At 48.9% G+C, this 21,008-nt stretch overlaps 1 protein-coding gene across 1 annotated transcript in view; it reads right to left on the bottom strand.

The window, feature by feature from the left end:
* The window catches only part of LOC102463880 (uncharacterized), a 53,604-nt gene extending 37,007 nt beyond the window's left edge, over positions 1-16,597 (bottom strand). The window contains exons 1-3 of the mRNA XM_075914135.1: positions 16,260-16,597; positions 7,810-7,927; positions 5,546-6,480 (exon numbers count right to left, since the gene is read on the bottom strand). Of these exons, the coding sequence (XP_075770250.1) occupies positions 5,546-6,480; positions 7,810-7,843 (969 nt within the window). The 5' untranslated portion in view covers positions 7,844-7,927; positions 16,260-16,597. The remainder of the gene's footprint in view (positions 1-5,545; positions 6,481-7,809; positions 7,928-16,259) is intronic.
* Positions 16,598-21,008: the final 4,411 nt, after the last annotated feature.

The raw sequence follows: 21,008 nt of genomic DNA, 5'->3' as shown, positions 1-21,008 counted from the left end.
CCTGGGTGCTCTCTTTCGAAAAAGCGGCTTGCTTTTTCAAAAGTACTGATTGTAGTCTAGATGCCCTTTTTCGAAAGAGGCTTTTTCGAAAGTATCTTTCAAAAAAGCCTCTTTTGAAAGAGGCTTGCGGTCTAGACATAGCCTGACAGATCAAGTTGCTAGCATGAAGGTTCGCTTTGGGAAAAAAAGGCTACAGTCTTCACAGCAGAGTTCAAACACTGAAATGTTAGTATTAACACTGCCCGCACCGGTAATAGCAAATATCGTGTGGTGGCTAAAAAGGACCGCTTCCGGCATAGACTCGGGAAATGTTATTTTGATTGACCTGTGTTCTGTGTTACACCTCTGGCAATAAATGGAAATGACACACACACGCAGATACCCCAGTTTTTAATGCAATTAAAATGAAAGCAAAGTTAAGACTACAAAAATATGCTTTAAAGACAAAGCAAGTTTATACTGTGGCATTAGACCTTGATGGGTGATACCGGATGAGGTAAACAGGCACCTCCTAGTTAGTTCTTTAAGCCTAGCATTAATGGTAGTTCAGATAACTACAGCTACTGTAGTCTTAAAAATGTGTGGCCAGGGATGCTGAGGTGGGGCAGAGAGGAGCAGCTGATCTGGGGCTTGATTTAAAAGGGCCCAGGATTCTGGCTACTACCAGAGCCCCAGACCCTTAAAATTTTAGCCAGAGCCCTGGGGGAGGGGTACAACCCAGGCAGCGTTGAAGGGTTGGTTGGGGGAGGCTAGCCCACAGCCCCACACTTTATGCCTGAGGTCAGGGCCAGCCTGAGCCATTTTGGTGCCCTGGGGCGCAGATTGCGTAACTTATTTCGAGCTAAGGACGCTATGTAGATGCTCCCTAAAGGTTTTATTTGGCATGACTGCACCCAATTCTACTGCCATAACAGGGATTTATGACTGAATCAAGCATTTTAACACTTTAAAGGGTAACTTTTAAAAATGCCTTTCAACATTTTTACAATTTTGTACTGTTCAATTTTTTACTCTGCCGTGTTAATTTGTGCAAAAGCTTTTTGATTGTTTTTGACTGTTTTTATTTACTTACCTATTTTTTTCAAAAAATAACACATTTGGTAGCCGTTTTTAAACCCTCTGCTTTAAGCTTGTTTTGTACAGGGCATGCACTTATTTTCTTAACTTTGTATACTTGGCCTGCACAGCTGTGCTTCCTAAATACAGTTTCTGACGTGTTGCTGCTTTCTCCCTTGGATTTAAGACAATAGATAACATACTTGTTTGAATAATTTTTTTACCTGGGATTGCTTGGGTCCTTAACTCAATTAAGTTTTTTTAAGTAAAAGGAAAATGTACATGCTTTATTGAAATGATTGTAGTTTTCAAAAATACAGTGTTATTTTTACGAAGTTAATTTTTATATTAGATTTTTTTTAAAAAGGGTTTGTTAAAAAAATTCCGTTTAAATTGTGTTAGTAATTTTTTTAAAACGGGAATTCCATTTAAATGAATATTTTTTCTTCAACCTTATAAACTCCTATCACTTGCTATGTTTTTAACAAAAAAGGGCTATTGTCAATTTCATTGCCAATAACATTTTCTTCTAGTTTTCAAATCTTAAGTATTGATTTAGCTGGACCAAAAGTGAGCAATACTCCAAATTCCTCCATTGTATCTCTTTGCTGAAAGGTTAATTGCAAAGCCATCCTATGGCAGGTTCATCCTATTTTTCTGGCTCAACTTGGTTGTCTCTTTCAACTTTCGCAAAGTTATGTCAGTTGTGAGGACTGTACATGGTTTGGTGATTCTGTCTCTTTTCTGTTTGGTTTGAGAAGCAATCCCATTCCAGGCACATCCTATTTCCCTGTCACAACCAAACCCTGACCTTGCTTTGAGTTATGACAAGGGGAAATTGTACACCGAATTTGGTGCTTCTAGTTCTTACCAGATAGGAATTCTTCATCAAACAGACAGACTCTCTAAAATATACAATAGATTATAGGGTAACATAACATGCGTATACACACTGTATTAGATGTGTTTTGCATCATTTACTGATGTACACAAGCATATTAATGAGGTTGAATTTGTCGTTTTTAAATGAGTCCTTGCAGTGTGTAAGACCAGTCTCCTATAAGAGGTGCAGTCATCTAGACATTGAGAACCACAGAACTACACCTTCTGGGCTCCCAATGAAGGGATCCGACGTGAGTCATTGCACGACATGTTGGAGTAGCCTTCAAAACCTCTTCTACGTAGAATCATAGAATCATAGAGCTGGAAGAGACCTCAGGAAGTCATCAAGTCCAGCCCCTTGCTCTAGGCAGGACCAATCCCAACTAAATCAACCCAGTCAGGGCTTTGTCAACCGAAGACTTAAAAACCTCTAGGGATGGAGATCCATCACCTCCCTAGGGAACCCATCCCAGTGCTTCACCACCCACCTAGTGAAATAGTTTTTCCTAATATCTAACCTAGACCTCCCCCACTGCTCCTTGTTCTGCCCTCGGTCACTACTGTGAACAGCCTCTCTCCAGCCTCTTTGGATCCTCCCTTCAGGAAGTTGAAGGCTGCTATCAAATCCCCCCTCACTCTTCGCTTCTGCAGACTAAACAAGCCCAAATCCCTCAGCCTCTTCTCATAGATCATGTGCTCCAGCCCCCTAATCATTTTGGTTGCCCTCCGCTGGACACTCTCCAATGCGTCCACATCCTCTCTATAGTGGACGGCCCAGAACTGGACACAATACTCCAGATGTGGCCTCACCAGAGCTGAATAAAAGAGAATAATCACTTCTCTGGATCTGCTGGAAATGCTCCTCCTAATGCACCCTAATATGCCATTCGCCTTCTTGGCTACAATGGCACACTCTTGACTCATATCCATCTTCTCATCCACTGTAACCCCCAGGTCCTGTTCTGCAGAAATGTGACTTAGCCATTCGGTCCCCAGCCTGTAACAATGCTTGGGATTCTTCCGTGCCAGGTGCAGGACTCTACACTTGTCCTTGTTGGACCTCATCAGATTTCTTTTGGCCCAATCCTCTAATCTGTCCAGGTCACTCTGGAAACCATCCCTGCCCTCCAGTGTATCTACTTCTCCCCCTAGCTTAGTGTCATCTGCAAACTTGCTGAGGGTGCAATCCAGCCCCTCATCCAGGTCATTAATAAAGATGTGGAACAACACTGGTCCAAGAACCGTTCGTTGGGGCACTCTTCTAGAAACCAACCCCCAACCAGCCATCAAGGCATTGATCACAACTTGATTCCCCAAGGACTCAGTTCAACTCCAGTCTCATCACTCTTGATTTCTTTATTTGGCATACAGCAAAGCTACAGAGTCAGAGGTGGGTGTACCAGGTATCCCAAGTTACAAGTGTACATATCCTTACACATCGGATGGCGTTCTCGGTACTTTGCATTCCGTTCTAGGACTGGCTTGGTTACTTTGCAAAGACCGAACCCTGTGCGGCATGCCCAGTCCATACTCGCTTTCCTCTTTACCCTTCCGACTTTTCCTGTCCTTTTTTGTCTTATTCTTAGAGAAAGGTTCTCTGGGTGTTCTCCCTCTTATCATAACTAGCTCAAACGTTGTCTTCAACTTAAATGGCTGTGCTGCAGCCCTGTAGCGCTTTAATGAAGACAGTCTATGCTGACGGGAGAGAGAGCTCTTCCATTGGTGTGGTTAGTAGAGATGTAAAATCCCACCCAGTCAGTTAACCATTAGGCTGATCTAATGTTTAACCAGTTAACTGACTAAGCAGGACCCAACTGGGGAACCGCACCGAGAAGCCCCTAGACCGCGGGGCTCTCTTCCCCAGTCCTGCACTAGGGTCGTTCTGTGTGCTCCCAGCTCCCAACCCCCACAGGGCAGCCTCCATTGGTTCCTGGATAACTGGAACCAATAAGCATTACCCATGTAGTGGGTGCTTACTGGTTTACTTTTCACATCCCTAGTGGTTAGTCCACTTCTGTGAGAGGCGGTAGCTGTGTCGGCAGGAGAAACTTTCCTGCGGATATAATGCTGCCTACGTCAATGCTTAGGCTGGTATATATACCTCACTCAGGGGTGTGAATTATTCACACCTCAGAACAACCTAGGTATACCACAGCAATTGTGTTGGGCAGTGATGGGCAACTAAGGCAAGTGAGCGAGCTGCACGAGCATCCCTTCTTCATCTCAGTGGGCTGCAAGATGGTCACTACCAAGACGATCTCTCATGGGCCTTTGCGGTGCTGGTAAGTCATCCCCACAGATCTGGACATCATGATAACGCAATGACTTTCAGCACTCACCTACAAAAACAAAGGCCAAGTCTACACTAGACCCAGAAGGTCGGGTTAATGTGTGCAGCTCCAACTACGTAAAATTATCTAAAGCCAAACGTGGCACCATCTATACAGAGGGAGGCCAACAGGAGCAAACGGGATTACCGGTGCCCTCAGCATTTGATTTAGCGGGTCTTAACTAGACCTGCTACATCAAACACCAGAAGATCGATTTCCCATGCCACAGGTGGAGACATGGCCAAAGTTCCCTAAATAAGAGTATGTCCATTAGGTGAGTTGGGAGGAGATACGCGGAGGCAGGTGAGGGAATGAGCTGGAGGGAGACGAGATGTAACAAGATGGGAGGCCAGGTGGGACGGGATCTGAGAGCTGATTTTATTTCCAGTTGTTTTTTTAAGATACCCCAAAAGGGAAAATTGTGGGAGGCAGAGATCCCCTTCTCTCCTTATTTTGTCCACCAGTTGAGCCCTAATCTCCGTCACACCAGTTTTGGTTTATTCATTTCCGTCTCCACATCCCATCTATCAGTGGGGGGCAGAAACATCCCCAATGGGTCACATGAGGGGCAGCAGGGACCCCCACATCCCTAGGTAGGGAGGATTCAAAGCCCCACTAAAAAAGGCAACCCCCATGAATCACAGCACGTATGAGAAGAATTTGATGCTGATGGGCATCGTCACCTCTATTTTCCTCCTGCTTCTGTCATTCCCCCACTCCTGCCCTCCTTCCCAGTTTCCCACCCCTTCTTCCCCCCATGTCTCTCTCTCCCCCTCCCATCATCCCCTTCTCCCCACCCTGTAGCCCTGAGCCACCAAACATCTTCATCCAACACCCCTGGTCCACTAGGGGGCGCTGCATCAGCCCATGACCTGGTGTAATGTTGTTCCCAGGTCAGTTTCAATCTTGCTGCAGGGCTGTAACGCCTCGCACGAATCAAGCCGTGTTGGGTCTGCTTTCCCCATCCTGCGCCACCCCAAAATTCCCCTCCCAGCAAGCATTTGCATGTCTAATTTCTTCGCCTCCTCCCCCCCCCCAAAAATACCAACCCTGACCCAGGCATCTGATGAAACAGGTTTTTGCCAACAAAAGCTTCTGCCCAAACAAATCTGTTCATCTTTAAGGTGCCATGGGAGCTGTCGTTTTTTACGGATACGGACTCACACGGCTCCCCCTCCGAAATGCCTCTCCTCCAGTAACGTTCTCTCTTCTCAGGGCATGGAAGAAAGTGCGGATCCCACACCGGGTCAAAGCCCTGACTGCAACCGCTCCCGCATGCCAGCTTTCCCTCGCGTGTGGACTTTGTGGTGTTTAATCAGGTGCGAATTCTGGCTGAAGCCTCTTCCGCAGAGGAGGCATTTATAGGGTCTTTCCCCTGTGTGGATCCTCCGGTGGGTAATGAGGTTTGAGCTGAGGTTGAAGCTTTTCCCGCAGTCGAGGCATTTATAAGGTCTCTCTCCCGTGTGGGTTCGCTGGTGTCGAATGCAGGTGGAGCTGTCACTAAAGCCTTTCCCGCATTCCGGGCATTTGTAGGGTTTCTGTCCCGAATGGATTCTCCGGTGCTTAATCAGGGCGGAGTTATCGCTGAACATTTTCCCGCATTCCGGGCATTTGCAGTTTTTTTCCCCCGTGTGGATTTTCTGGTGCGTGGTCAGGTTGGAGCTCTGAATGAAACTCTTCCCGCACTTGGGGCACTTGTGGGGTTTGTCCCCCGTGTGGATCCGCTGGTGCACGATGAGGCTCGAGCTCCGGTTGAAGCTTTTCCCGCAGTCGAGGCATTTGTAGGGCCTCTCGCCCGTGTGCGTGCGCTGGTGCAGAATCAGGTTGGAGCTCTGGTTGAAGCTTTTCCCGCACTCTAGGCATTTGTAGGGCTTCTCTCCCGGGTCGGGGGTCAGATATCGACCAAGTTGTTTGCTCTTGTTGACTCTTTTCTTGCATTCGGGGCCTGTTTGTTTTTTCCCTCTGGGCACTGAGGGTTCCAAGATGTCCTTTCCACCTCCACTAGAATTCATGGATGGACTCCCTTTCATCCCTGGCTGCTTTCCCTGCTGCCTTTCGGACCCGTGCGGATTCTCAGAGGGTTTCCCCTGCTCGAGACTGGATGTAAGGTCTTCTTTGGAGCCTCTGGATGATACCCCACAAAGTTCTGGGTCCTTACAGCCTACTGGCCGTGGATTTTCTTCCACCTCCTCACTTACTATCTTGTCACCCACTGGAATAAAGAGAGAACCCAGACAGAAATCATCCCTTCTGCCAGGATAAAAGAAAGGGGTGTAGCAGAGAGGAAAGACACAGCACAATAACTATGGGGGAGACTAAGAAAGTGGAAAACACCTATGTGTAAATTTCCCTTCTCTACAGTGTGAAAGGAGCAGGGGGACTCTCTCTGGCCAATGCTCTCTCTGGCCTTATCTCTATTTTTTTGGCGGAAGAGGATATGCAAATGGCACACTCATTTGCATATCTTCTTCCGATTCTTTTTGCGGAAGAGGTTTTGCTGATAAAAAGCCCCGTTTAGATGGGGCCATTTGTCAGAAAAAAGCCCTTTTTTACAAGTTCCTGTAAACCTCAATTTTTGAAAAATAAGGGATCTTGCAAAAGAGGGTGTTTTTCCGACAAATGGCGCCGCCTTCCGCAAAAAGAATCGGAAGGAAATATGCAAATGAGCGTGCCATTTGCATATCCTCTTCCTCAAACCCCCCAACCCCCCCTCAAAAAACGTAGCGTAGACATAGCCTGAGTCCCCTCCCGGGCAGAAGCCGACAGCGGCGCGGGGAAACAAGTTATTTCCTCCGTGGGAGTTTCCAGGATCCGATGCCTGGAGGTAGGGAGAGGGAGGGACATGCTGAGCCAGACACAACTCTGGTGTTAAAGCTCCTGCCTATTTCGAAACCTGCCGAGCCCAGAGCCCTCCCTGCGGCGGGAGCTCGTCCCAGGAAGGTAGGGGAACTGAGATGCCACGTGTGTCTGTGCGTGAGAAGGGAAACGTGCTGCTTCTACTTAAACAAAGCAGACATCAATTGTCAATTATGTGTTAAGTGGCGATGGGTCTGTTAGCATCAGGAAGGTATCTTTGCACAGATGTGACCCATTGGTGTTGCACCAGGGGGATGAAAACTGAGGCGGTAAGGGTACATGACAATTGCGCATTTGTTCCTAGCACCACTGAATGTGTTATGTCTGGTCTCTCCCCCGTAGGGCCTTTCCCTGGGATGTAACTGTCTGGGTAGTTATCTTTATGATGGCCTTCTTCTGATGGGCTAAGCAGGGGGGAAGAGAGAGCGCCGGGTAACCATGAAGGTTACCTTTGACATAGGTGTTCGTGTGCCTGTTCCAGACTTGAATTTTAGAATAGGGGTTCTTAACAGAATAATCATAGCCTGCCTCAGAAATTTTTACCCTACACCTGAGAATCTCACACAGGATCGAGGGACTGTGGGACCCATTCCTGTCCAGGCCACCTGAGCAGGGAAGAACCTGACCCGTGTCGGACACGCAGACCCCACGGCTCCTAATCCCCGAGGGGCCAGGACGCCCTTACCCAGCGAGGTCACCGCCTCGTCGTTCTCCTGCATGACGTCCCTGTAGAGGGCTCTCTGAGTGGGAGCGCCCCCAGCCCTGGGTGAAATACACAGCCACGTCCTCGAAGGTCACCAGCCCTGAAACAACAAGAGTCCCCCGCTCAGCCCTTGCCACGATCCCACTGCTCAGGTGGCAGAAGGACTGATCAAATGAAAGCTCTTGAGCAGCAAAATCCCTGCCCTGGATCAGGCAGGAAGCATCTGGGTGGGGATGAAGAAAGAACTTCTTGTCCCTTCCAGCCAATGGAGGAGGGCAGGGGCCTTCTCCTTTATCACGTAACAGACAGAGATCTATCTATCTCAGAGCTGGAAGGGACCTTGAGAGGTCATCAAATCCAGTCCCCTGCCCTCACGGCAGGACCAAGCACCATTCCTGACAGATTTGCTCCAGATTCCTAAGTGGCCCCCTCAAGAATTGAACTCACAGCCCTGGGTTTAGCAGGCTAATGCTCAAACCACTGAACTACCCCACCACAGTGGCATAGCCTGCAGGGTCTGGAGACAGGAATCCCAAATCCCAGCAGCTGGGGGCGAGGGGTTGGGGCCTCTCCCCCAAGCCTCACTGCTGGGTTCCCCCTTCATCTTCCAGAGCATCCCCTGGCTAGTAGGTTCCGGCTCCACCAGGAGTTGGGTCCTTTTTCCCCAGCCCTGTTCCAGAAAGAGAATTTCTCTCCCCCACAAGGGGCTGGTTCTGAAAATTAGGCCCCAGGCAGGACGCATCCCAGGTGGTGTGTCACAACCTGCCCCCTTCCCTTCCTCCTCCAGCGTGTGCCCCACCCTAGTACGCACCCACTGGCCGCTCCCGGAGAGTCCTCCGCCAGCGCTGGGTCGGCTGCCCCTGGGGATGGGAAAGAAGGAGGGACTGGCAGTGAAACCAGCTCAGGGCTTGGAAGTGGTTCTTCCCCTTTCCCTTCATCATTCCTGCTGTGTACGCCTCCCCTGTACTGCAGGCAGGGAGGCAGGGTTGACCCTTCTCCTCATACCTCAGCGACAGCCCTCTCCACTTTCCCCGGCTCACCCCTCCAGCACCCCTGCACCTAGGGGCGTGCAGAAGACGGCTGGAGATCAAAGGCCACACAAACAGTGGCATGACTGCTTAGGCTAGTGCGTGGGTCGCCCGTGTGGCCCTTCTTCATCTTAGTAGGCCACAGGATTCTCGTAACCAAGATGGAATCCTGGGACAGGGTAGTTTTGCTACCTGCGCTCGTGCACCTAGAATTTGCAGGGAGGTGCCGACCGAACTGGAGCAGCACTGTGGATGGATGCAGATGGAGTGCACTGCTCTCGCAGTCAATGCTGTGTGCAATCAGCACGCCCCTCCCTTCACATGCATGTCACTTTAGTAACACTGGTAGGAAAAAAACCCGGCATGGATGGAAATCAGTGGAATCTGGCCACCCTGTACATGGGCAACAGTGAACAAAATGCCTCGAGGGCCACACACAGAACCCCAATGGGCCACAGGGTTGCCCACCACTTGCTTAGCCTCTCCTCTTGTCCATGTATTAGGGCAACTTTATTCCTGAGCCATCCCAGCCAGTTATTTCCAGCTCCAGGAGGAGCGGGGGGCAGAGTTAAGGTGAATTGTGTTCAAAACTGACATCACAAGGGATTACATCCCCTACATCCCCAGGCTCAGATTTCTTCTGCCAAGTTTTACATCTGGAAACATTATACTGTGCTACCGCTACACACTGCTCCCTCATTCCAAGGGTCCTCTCCCCAGAAGCGCAGTCCTTGCTGATAAATAGGGCAGTTGTTCTTTGTAAGCCCAGTGCAGAGAAATCCAGTCACCGCAGCTCCACTCTGGACTTAAGAACCTAAGTAGGACCATGCAGGGTCAGAGCAATGGTCCATCTACCCCACTGTCCTATCTTCTGATAGTAGCCAATGCCAGCTGCTTCAGAGGGAATGAACAAAACAGGGAAATCCTTGAATGATCCATTCCCTGTTGTCTATTTGTAGTTTTGGCAAGAGATTTAGGGACATCTGGACCATGGGTTTACATTCCTGAACATCTTGGCTAATAGCCACTGATGGAGGTATCCTTCAGGAACTTATTTAATTCCTTTTTGAACCCCTTTATAGTTCTGGCCTTCACGACATCCTCCAGCAAGGAGTTCTGCAGGTCGACGGTGTGACGAAATACTTCCTTTTGTTTTGTTTTAAAACCCTGCTGCCTATTCACTTCATTGGGTGATCCTAGTTCTTGTGTCACGCGAAGAGGGTAAACAAGAATTCCTTATTCACTTTCTCCACAGCAGTCTTGACTGTATAGACTTCATTCATACCCTTTCTCTCCTTAGCTCTTTTCCAAGCTAAGCAGCCCCAGGATTTTTCGTCACTCCCCATATGGAAGCTGTTCCATACCACTACTTTTTTTTTTTTTTTGGCTGCTCTTCGCTGTACTCTTTCCAACGCTAATGTATCTTTTTTGAGATGTGGTGACCAGAACTGCAAACAGGATTAAAGCCGTGGGCGTACCATGGTTTTATAGACATTTTCCATCTTGTTACCTATCCATTTTCTAATGGTGCCTCACTTCCTGTTAGCTTTTTTGATGGCCACTGCCCAGTCAACAGATGTTTCCAGAGAACAAACCACAAAGTCTCTTTCTGAGTGGAAACAGCTAATCTGGGAGCCCATCTTTGCCTCTGTCTAGTAGCAATTATGCTCCCAAAGTGCATTACTTTGCATTTATCAGCGTTGAATTCCAGCTGACATTTTGTAGCCCAGTCACCCTGTTTGGTGAGGTCCCTTTGTAACTCTTGGCAGTCAGTCCTGGATTATTCCCTTTATTTGGCACATAGAATCATATAGAATAATAGAACACTAGAACTGGAAGGGACCTCGAGAGTTCATTGAGTCTAGTCCCCTGCCCTCACGGCAGGACCAAGCACCGTCTAGACCATGTCTGAGAGATGTCTATCTAACCTGCTCTTAAATATCTCCAGGGATGGAGATTCACAACCTCCCTAGGCAATTTATTCCAATGTTAAACCACCCTGACAGGTAGGAAGTTTTTCCTAATGTCCAACCTAAACTTCCCTTGCTGCAATTTAAGCCCATTGCTTCTTGTCCTATCCTCAAAGGCCAAGGAGAACAATTATTGTCCCTCTTCCCTGTGACACCCTTTTAGATACAACCAGAAAGGACACAGTCTTAATGACCTGCTAACCTGCATCCTACTTCAGAAGACATTCAAATCTGCACTTGAAAGGGAATCCTCTGAACTGGCATTCATGCTAAAATTCGACACTCTCCGCACCGGACTTAACAAAGACCCCGGCTATCTTACACATTACAAAGATAGCTTCCCCAATTATCACCTCTAATTCTATTAACTCACAGACATTTCCCCTTCCCCACCTCTAATATCATTAACTCACTGGCATTCACCTTCCTTCTCCCCCCCCCATCATCCCCCTTCTGTTCTGTAATGTGATTTGTCCTTTTCATGTGTGTTCATTTTTTTAAATTGTATCCTTTAGTATCTATGGTTGTGACTATTTTCTTCCACTATTTGATCTGAGGAAGTGGGTCTGGCCCACGAAAGCTCATCATCTAATAAACCATCTTGTTAGTCTTTAAAGTGCTACATAGTCCTGCCTTTTAGATACAGTGGGTCCTCACTATACTTTCCAAAAGACTTTCCAAAAAACTTGGACTTATAGCGAAACAACAAAGCAAGGAATTTTTTTCCTATGGCTAACTTTCATTTAAGCAAACTGGGGGGAGTGTTTTGCACAACTTATAGCGGGGAACAAGCAGACTAACAGGGGGAGGGATAGCTCAGTGGTTTGAGCTTTGACCTACTAAACCCAGGGTTGTGAGTTCAATCCTTGTGGAGACCATTTGGGGCAAAAATTCATCAGTGATGGGACTTGGTCCTGCCGTGAAGGCAGGGGGCTGGACACAATGACCTTTGGTCCCTTCCAGTTCTAGGAAATAGGCAACCTCCATTAATTTTTTTTTTAAAATAATGCATCAGTTCCTACAAACATCGACAACTTTAGTGTGGAACGGATGTATACCAGGGCAACTTATAGCAGGGACCCTCTGTATTGGAAAACCGCTGTCATGTCCCCTCTCAGTCTTCTCCTTTCCAAACTAAACAAGCCCAGTTCCTTCAGCCTTGCCTCGTAGCTCATGTTTTCTAGACCATTAATCTTTTTATTTTTCATCTGGAGTATTGCATCCAATTATGAGCCCCCCGCTACAGAAAGGACATGGGCGCACTGGAGAGAGCCAAGTGGAGAGCAACCAAAATGATGAGGGGACTGGAACACGTGACCTATGAGAAAAGGCTGAGGGATTTGGGCTTGTTTAGTCTGCAGAAGAGAAGAGTGAGGGGGGATTTGAGAGCAGCCTTCAACTTCCTGAAGGGAGGTTCCAAAGAGGATGGAGAGAGGCTGTTCTCAGTGGTGGCGGATGGCAGAATGAGGAGCAATGGTCTCAAGTTACAGCGGGGGAGGTCTAGGTTGGATATTAGGAAAAATTGTTTCATTGGAAGGGTGGGGAAGCACTGGGACGGGTTCTCTAGGGAGGGGGTGGAATCTCCATCCCTAGAGGTTTTCAAGTCTTGGCTTAACAAAGCCCTGGCTGGGATGATTTCATTGGGGTTGGTCCTGCTTTGGGCAGGGGGTTGAACTTGATGACTTTCTGAGGTGTCTTCCAATTTTAGGATTCTAAGACCGACTATTCTGCATTATCTGAAAACTTTGCCACCTCACTGTTTGCCCCTTTTTCCAGATCATTTATGAATATGTTGAACAGCACCGGTTCCATTACAGACCCTTAAGGGACTACACCCTTTACCTCTCTCCATTCTGAAAACTGACTTTTTATTCTTGCCCTTTCTTTCCTGTCTTTTTTAACTGCCGGTTGAACCTCTCTAGTCCGGCATTCTGGTCCAGCAACCTCCATGGTCTGGCATGATGAGAGTTAGCCGGATGTCCACTTATCGTGGGTGTGGCCAAGTTTCCTGTGGTCTCATGAAGTTGGTTTACAGCCAGCAGGCCTGGCTCTCAGTTGTTCTGCGCTGTGATTTAGCTCTAATTTGCCCCTAAATGTCTTAGAATCATAGAATCACAGAACACTAGAACTGGAAGGGACCTTGAGAGGTCATCGAATCCGGTCCCCTGCCTTCCCGGCGGGACCAAGCACCAACCTTAAACTTCCCTTGCTGCAATTTAAGCCTGTTGTCTTCTAAGAACCCAGCAAGCTGGGCAGAGGACGGGACTCGATGACCTCTCGAGGTCCCTTCCAGTCCTAATATTCTGCGAGGGTATGTCTACACTACAGCGTTATTTCGAAATAAGCTATTTCAAAATAGTTCATTTGATATAGCTTATTTCGAAATAACGCGTCTACACACAAAATGCATTTCGAAATAGCGTTTTCCTATTTTGAAATAGCACGTCCATACTGAGTGGACGCTGAATCGCATTTAAGGCTGATTGGAATCAGTTCCGGCAGGGCATCAGGTCAGAAGTTGCCTTGTGGCCAGGACAGCCAGCAGGGCACCCTGGGAAGGGCTGGAGGCTCCCTATTTCGAAATAAGCGTCTACACAGCACTTATTTCGAACTAGCAATTTCAAAATTGGCACTCTTCCTCGTGGAATGAGGTTTACCAATTTCGAAAGAAGCCCTTCGCTATTGCGAATTAATTTCAAAATAACGGAATGGCTGCGTAGACACTAGGAAAATTATTTCAAAATAACTTTGCTCTGTAGACATACCCTGATTCTATGAAAACCTCCTTTAATCACATCTCAGTCTGGGACAGTGCCTCAGACACTAACAAGATTGGCTCAGGTTTGAGAGTCTCCCTCACATCCTCTGCCATGCAGACTGATGCAAAGAATTCATTTCACTTCGCCAGACAACCTTGTCTTTTTTTTTTTTTTTTTTTTTTAAACGCAACTCAATCATCCAATTGTTTGGGAGGCTCCTGCTTGTGATGTATTTAAAAAACTTTTCCCCTTTGCTTTTGGTGCCTTGTGCTAGTCGCTCGTTATATTCTTTTTTTGGCCTGCCTAATTATCTTTTTTTTACTGTTGGCTTGCCAGAGTTTGTGCTATTTTCCTCGGTAAGATTTGACTTCCAATTTTCCAAGGATGCCTTTCTGCCTCTAACCACCTCATTGAGTTTGTCATTTAGCCACGGTGGCATATATATATTCTTGGGTCCTTTTACTTTCTTTTTTTTTTAATTTGAGACATACGTTTAATCTGAGCCTGTTGTGGTGGTTTTAAAAAGTTTCCATACCTCATGCGAGCAATTCGCTCGTGTGACTGTTCCCTTTAATTTCCGTTGAGTTTGCTTCCTCATTTTTGGGGCAGTTCCTCTTTCCGAATGAAACGCTGCTGCCGTGGGCTACTTTGGAATTTCCCTCCCCAAAGGATGATTAAATGTAATTAAACTATGGCCACTGTTGCTGGGAAGCTCAGTTAGATCCACTTCTTGGCTCCGATGCAGTGTGCCATTTAGGACTCAAGTGAGAATTGCTTTTCCCCTTGTGGATTCCAGGACTAGCTGCTCCCATAAAACCAGAGTGAATGGAATCTAGAAATTTTATCCCTGTGTGCTGCCCTGAGGGGACGTGTACCCAGTCAATGTGGGGATAGCTGAAATCCCCCATTATTCACGAGGCTTCTATTTTTGGAGCCTCTTTGAGCACCGTCATCATCCTGCTCCGGTGGTCGGTCGCATTTTCCTGGTGCTATATCCTTTTTATTCAAGCCCTGACTCTCTAGTCACAGAGACAGAAATTGGCTAACAAACTCTTAGGCTACATCCACACTACACGATTATTTTGGAATAAGCTATTGCAGAAGAAATACTCCAAAACAGCTTAATCCGAAATAGCACATCTACACTACAGGGAAGTCTGGAAATTAGTCCGAGGCAGGCTCCTCCAATGTAGACGCGCTACCTCGATTTAGAGCCCCAGGGAGCACTGGGGAGTCATTACTTTGAAGGGCTTGGGGGAGGAGCTATTTCAAAAGAGCAGCAGTGGAGTGTCCACATTACTACGATTCCGAAACAGCTGTTTCGGAAGAGGCATTATTCCTCATGGAATGAGGTTTATAGAAGTCGGAATAAGCTGCCCATTATTTTGAAAACAGTAAGGGTGTGTCTACACAGCAGCGTTATTTCGGAAGATCTAGCGGTCACCAAATTAAATTAATAGGGAGCAGGTTTAGAAGAAACAAGAGGAAATTTTTCACGCTGCCTACAGTCAACCTGTGGAACTCCTTGCCAGAGGATGTTATGAAGACCAAGACTTTAACAGCATTCAAAAAAGAGCTAGATAAGTTCATGAAGGAGAGGTCCATCTATGGCTACTAGCCAGGATGGGGAAGAATGGTTTCCTTAGCTTCTGTTTGTCAGAGGCTGGAAACGAGCGACAGGGGAAGGATTCCCTGTTCTGTTCATTCCTTCTGGGGCACCCGGCATGGGCTACTGTGGGCAGACAGGACACTGGGCTAGATGGACCTTTGGTCTGACCCAGTGTGGCTGTTCTTATGTTCTGGTTCAGCACCAGTCAGACCCTGAGGGCAACTAGAGAGGTTCAACCTGTAAGTCCACATTGGCGTTTGCTGCTTCTGAAGGAACTCAAAGCCAGTTCCTACAAATAGTGACATCCCCCCCGCAAAAAAAAAGTACTGTGTGTTACTATACATTGTTCAAGCCAAATTCCTCCCCACCCCACCAACAACCCCACCACACACACACACACACACACACACACACACACACACCCTCTGCAGGAACATTACACACACACACACATCCTCTGCAGGAACATTACACCCTCCCCCCCGCAGGAACATTACACACACCCTCTGCAGGAACATTACACACACACCCCTCCCCATGCAGAAGCATTACACACACACACACACACACACACACACACACCCCTCCCCATGCAGGAGCATTACACACACACACACACACACCCACCCCTCTGCAGGAGCATTACACACACACACACACCCCTCTGCAGGAGCATTACCCCCCCCCCCCGCAGGAGCATTACACACACACACACACACACACACCCCTCTGCAGGAGCATTACACACACACACACACCCTCTGCAGGAGCATTACACACACACACACACCCCTCTGCAGGAGCATTACACACACACACACACACACACACACACACACCTCCCTCTGCAGGAGCATTACACACACACACACACACACACACACACACACACACCTCCCTCTGCAGGAACATTACACACACACACACACACACACACACCCCTCTGCAGGAGCATTACACACACACACACACACACACACACACACACACACACCCTCTCTCTCTCTCTCTGCGGGAGCATTTCCCCGGATCCCTGGCAGGCAGGGGATGGGTCAGTCTCTCTTACCTTGGCTCCAAATGGGGCAGCCCCCAGGAAGCAGGGGCTGCTCAGTGTGTGTGTGGGGGAGTCTCTCTTGCTGGGGAGGGGCGCTCAGCTCTTTTTTTTCTCCGGGGCGGGGGGGGGCGGAAGGTGGGGTGGACCCTGGGCAGGCCGAGATCTCTGAGCTGGGGTGGGGGAGTCTCTGGGCTCCCCAGCCGGGCCCCGGGGACTCCAGCCGCCGAGGCGCGGGGGGAGAATCTTGCCGCGGGACAATGCGGGCAGCGAGCGTTCACACGGCAGCGAGCCGGAGTCACACTGGAGCGAGTGCCAGTCACTTCCTGCTGCTGGAGCTGTGTGTGACCCCCCCGGCACCGCCCCCCTAGCTCCTTCTGGGTCCTAGCAAGAGACCTATTGCGTGGCAGCCCCAGATCCCTGCCTGGGGGCGGCACAGCCGCCCCCCCCCCCCCCCGTCGGCGTGTCCTGGGGTGGATCAGCTGGGAGGGGGGGGGGGGGCGGTGAAACTAACCAGAGTTGGGGAGGTTTAAAGGGGGGGGAGAGAGCTGGCCCTGTGGGGCGAGGAAAATGTGCTTGCTGCTAGGGGTGTGAATGGCAAACTCTAGCGCCCCTCTCCCCCCCCCCCCCCCCCCCAGCCACTTGAAAGACAGAGAGATGTGACAATCTCCCCAGAATTAATGAAAGTCTCAAACAGGCCCTAAAAGGGCTCCAAGATCCGAGCTTGTTTAGTCTGGAGAAGAGAAGAGAAGAGAAGAGAAGAGAAGAGAAGAGAAGAGAAGAGAAGAGAAGAGAGGGGGCACTGGAGCAGTTTTCAAGTATCTAAAAGGGTGTGACCAGGAGGAGGGAGAAAAATTGTTCTCTGTGGCCTCTGAGGACAGGACAAGAAGCAATGGGCTTAAACTGCAGCAAGGGAGGTCTAGGTTGGACATGAGGCAGAACATCCTGTCTGTTAGGGTGGAGAAACACTGAAAGGCTGTGTCATCTGATTTTGCAGAAAAACTTGCCAGCTGTCTACACTGGCCGCTTGAATGTCTGGAAAAGCACTGACGATCTCCTGTAAAATCATCAGTGCTTTTCCGGAAATACTATGCTGCTCCCGTTCGGGCAAAAGTCTTTTTCCGAAAGACTTTTGCACGAAAGGGCCAGTGTAGACAGCCCAGTAGTGTTTTCCGTAAAAAAGCCCCGATCACGAAAATGGCGATCGGGGCTTTTTTGTGGAAAACCGCGCCTAGATTGGCCACGGATGCTTTTCCACAAAAAGTGCTTTTGCGGAAAAGCATCCTGCCAATCTAGACGCGCTTTTCCAAAAATGCTTTTAATGGAAAACGTTTCTGTTAAAAGCATTTTCGGAAATTCATGCCAGTGTAGACGTAGCCGAATAGATTGCTTGGACCAAGAACGGTGCTTGGGCCTTGCCTAGGGAGGTGGTGGAATCTCCATCCCTGGAGATATTTAGGAGCAGGTTGGACAGACACCTGTCCGGGACGGTCTATTCTAGACGGTGCTTGGACTTGTCACGAGGGCAGGGGACTGGACTCGATGACGTCTCGAGTCCCTTCCGGTTCTAGAATTCTAGGAGGTCAAGAGGAAGCGGCCCTCGGGCAGAAAGGGCGGGGCCAGAGTCGCTGGTCCTCTGAGCTGTCTAGATACGGTGACCAGGTTTTCGGAACCAAAAATAAGGACACCTTGACCACACCCCCTGAGACCATTAGCCACGCCTCTTACTCCTTAGTCCCCACCCATCTGGCAAAGGAAGTCCCACCCGCAAGCAAGTATTTCCAGGGTCAAGAAGAAGACATGACCGGAAGTAAAGAGTATCATGTGACCCCTCTAAGAACCCTTCCCACCATCCTCTACCTGTAGCAGTGGTCCCCAAACTTTTGGGGCTGCTGGGTGCCCAGGGTCAGGGTCGCACACATATGGGACTGGCAACATACACGCCCCGCACGCCCGGGGCCGGCACTGTGCACACACCGCACACCCAGGGCAGGGGCCGCCCATGCGCCATGCGCCTGGGGGCGGGGCCACCCATGTGCCGCACGCCCGGGGGCGGGGCTAGCCCTGATCACTTGGTGGGCGCATATAAATGCCCCGGCAGGCGCCATGGTGCCCGCAGGCACCACATTAGGGACCACTGACCTATAGGGATGGATTTGGGCCCCACAGAACCCCCCCATGCAACTATACTGCAACTGCATTAAGAAAGGGTCCAGATCTAGGGTCCCAGGACAGTGCAGTGCTAGGAATCCAGCCTTAATTCAAGATGAGAGCCAGGATCTAAGACTTATTACTTTGCAGTGTAGATGCAGCCACATTTGACTCAGAGCCTGGGGCCACTTTGAGTTGCTGGGCCCAAGGCAAGTACTCACTCCCCCTGCAGTCCCCGTTGGCAGACCTGCTTCCTACAGATTTTGATATAAAATCCCCCCTATTTGAATCAGCCCTCTCTCTTTATGCATTCTGAATATCTGCGTGCATTGCTTATTTTCCCCTCTAGGTATCCCCTATTGATACAAAACCATCTGCTAGTGCCCTTTTCCTGCCTAACCAATGGAATTACGCAGATCTGAGCGTTCCCCCTCTGCTTTCTCTCAGGCTATGGCTAGACTACATTCCTCTTTCGAAAGAGGAATGTAAATGAGGCAAATCAAAAGTGCAAATGAAGCGCGGATTTAAATATCCCGCACTTCATTTGCATATTTGCATCCGAGTGCTTTTTGGAAAAAGGGTTTTTTGAAAGTGAAAGCAGTGTCTAGATGCAGTTCTTTCGAAGAAAAACTAAACTTTTCAAAAGAACCCGTACTCATTTTTTCAGCAGAAAACCCACAGCTAGGTTTTGTGTTTCCACTGGTGGTGCACATTGACACATGCCTCAGTGCACAGGAAAAAATTATTCTGCACATGGATGGAAAAAATCCACACATGGATGGGAAAGGTGAGGGGGAACATTGCTCCTGCCCCTCATTTCTGTACTGTTGCAGGACTGCCTTCAGAGTTGGGCAGCTGGCGAATGGTGGCTGCTGGGTGGGAGCCCAGCTCTGAAGGCAGAGCTGCCGTGAGCAGCAGCACAGACGTAAGGATGACATGGTATGACATTATTCCCCTTGGCTACGTCTACACTGGTACCCTTTTCCGGAAATGCTTAAAACGGAACAGTTTTCCGTTATAAGTATTTCCAGAAAAAGCGCGTCTACATTGGCAGGATGCTTTTCCGGAAAAGCACTTTTTCTGGAAAAGCGTCCGTGCCAATCTAGACGCCCTTTTCCGCAAAAAAGCCCCGATCGTCATTTTTGCAATCGGGGCTTTTTTGCAGAAAACACTACTGCGCTGTCTACACTGGCCCTTTTCCGGAACAGTTTTCCGGAAAAAGAACTTTTGCCCGAACGGGAGCAGCATAGTGTTTCCAGAAAAGCGGCTGATTTCTTACAGTAGATCGTCAGTGCTTTGGCAGAAATTCAAGGGGCCAGTGTAGACAGCTGGCAAGTTATTCCAGAAAAGCGGCTGATTTTCTGGAATAAGTGGCCAGTGTAGACACAGCCCTTCCATATGCACAGTTGCCTTCAGAGTCATATCTTTGGTCAGCTGCTGCCCAGCTGTGAAAGCCATGCAGAGGGAATGGCAATACTGCAACTCCCTTACGTAACTTTGCACCCCTCCTCTCTGCAAATCACTTTTGGGTCAGAACCAGCGTACCCTGCAAGCTGAGCACCCGGCTGATTAGCAGAATGGTCACCCCCAGCAACATGTGTTTCTATGGGTGGTGCACATCCACACCTTCCTCAGCACGCAGAACAAAATTTATTCCACACAGCTGGAATAAATTAGAGGGAACACTGCCCATTACTCATAGGCCTACTTTGCCTCATTGGCCCACTGCCATTCTTCATCTAGCCTTTTCCCTCAGGGACAAAGCAGAGTCTGATTTGGCCACTCATCAGCAAAGGGGGATGAACCTGCCCCTTTCTCCTACGCTGGCTGCCCCCAAGTAGCCCTCGTATCGCCTCAGGACTCTGTGGCAGGCCTCAGTCTGAGAATTCACCAGGTCGGAGCTCTCAACCTCCTGCTGCCTTCCTCTAGCCGTGGTCTAGCCCAGCTACCTGCTCCTCTTAGGCAGCCAGGTCCTTTGCTCTCTCTACGGAGAGTAAGACTAAAGGCACAGCCAGGTTTACAGCCCTTTTATCCAGCCCAACCAGGCTCTGATTGGCTGCTTCATGCCTCCTTTCCCATTGGCTCCCAGCCTCCGCCCTACCCCGCCTGTCCTACTTCCTTTGCCACCATCCCACAGACAGAGACAAGACAAGATTTTTATCAGGCATTCTTAAAATTGAAATTCCCACCTGGGTTATGTCTACACTCGCGGTTTCTTGCACGAGTAATATGCAAATGAGGCTAAGCGTGGAATATCGCCGAGCCTCATTTGCATACCGAATGAGCCACCATTTTTTTCAGAAAAGGCTCTTGCCCAAAAAGGAGCGTCTACACTGCATCTTCTTGCGCAAGAAAACCCCTCTTGCGCAATGCCGTTCTTCCTGAAAAGTAATAGGTGTCACGGCGTTGTGCAAGCGGGTTTTTCTTGCGCAAGACGGGCCAGTGTAGACGCTCCTTCTTGCGCAAGAGCCTCTTCTGAAAAAAATGGTGGCTCATTCGGTATGTAAATGAGGCTCGGCGATATTCCACGCTTAGCCTCATTTGCATATTACTCGCGCAAGAAGCCGCGAGTGTAGCCATAGCCTTGGGGAAGTGAGGAAACAGACTGACAGA

The sequence above is a fragment of the Pelodiscus sinensis genome, chromosome 32 (genome assembly GCF_049634645.1).
Source record: "Pelodiscus sinensis isolate JC-2024 chromosome 32, ASM4963464v1, whole genome shotgun sequence".
NCBI classification, from domain to species: Eukaryota; Metazoa; Chordata; order Testudines; family Trionychidae; genus Pelodiscus; species Pelodiscus sinensis.
The sequence above is the reverse complement of the archived record's forward strand: the minus strand, read 5'-3'. Positions and strand labels throughout refer to the sequence as shown.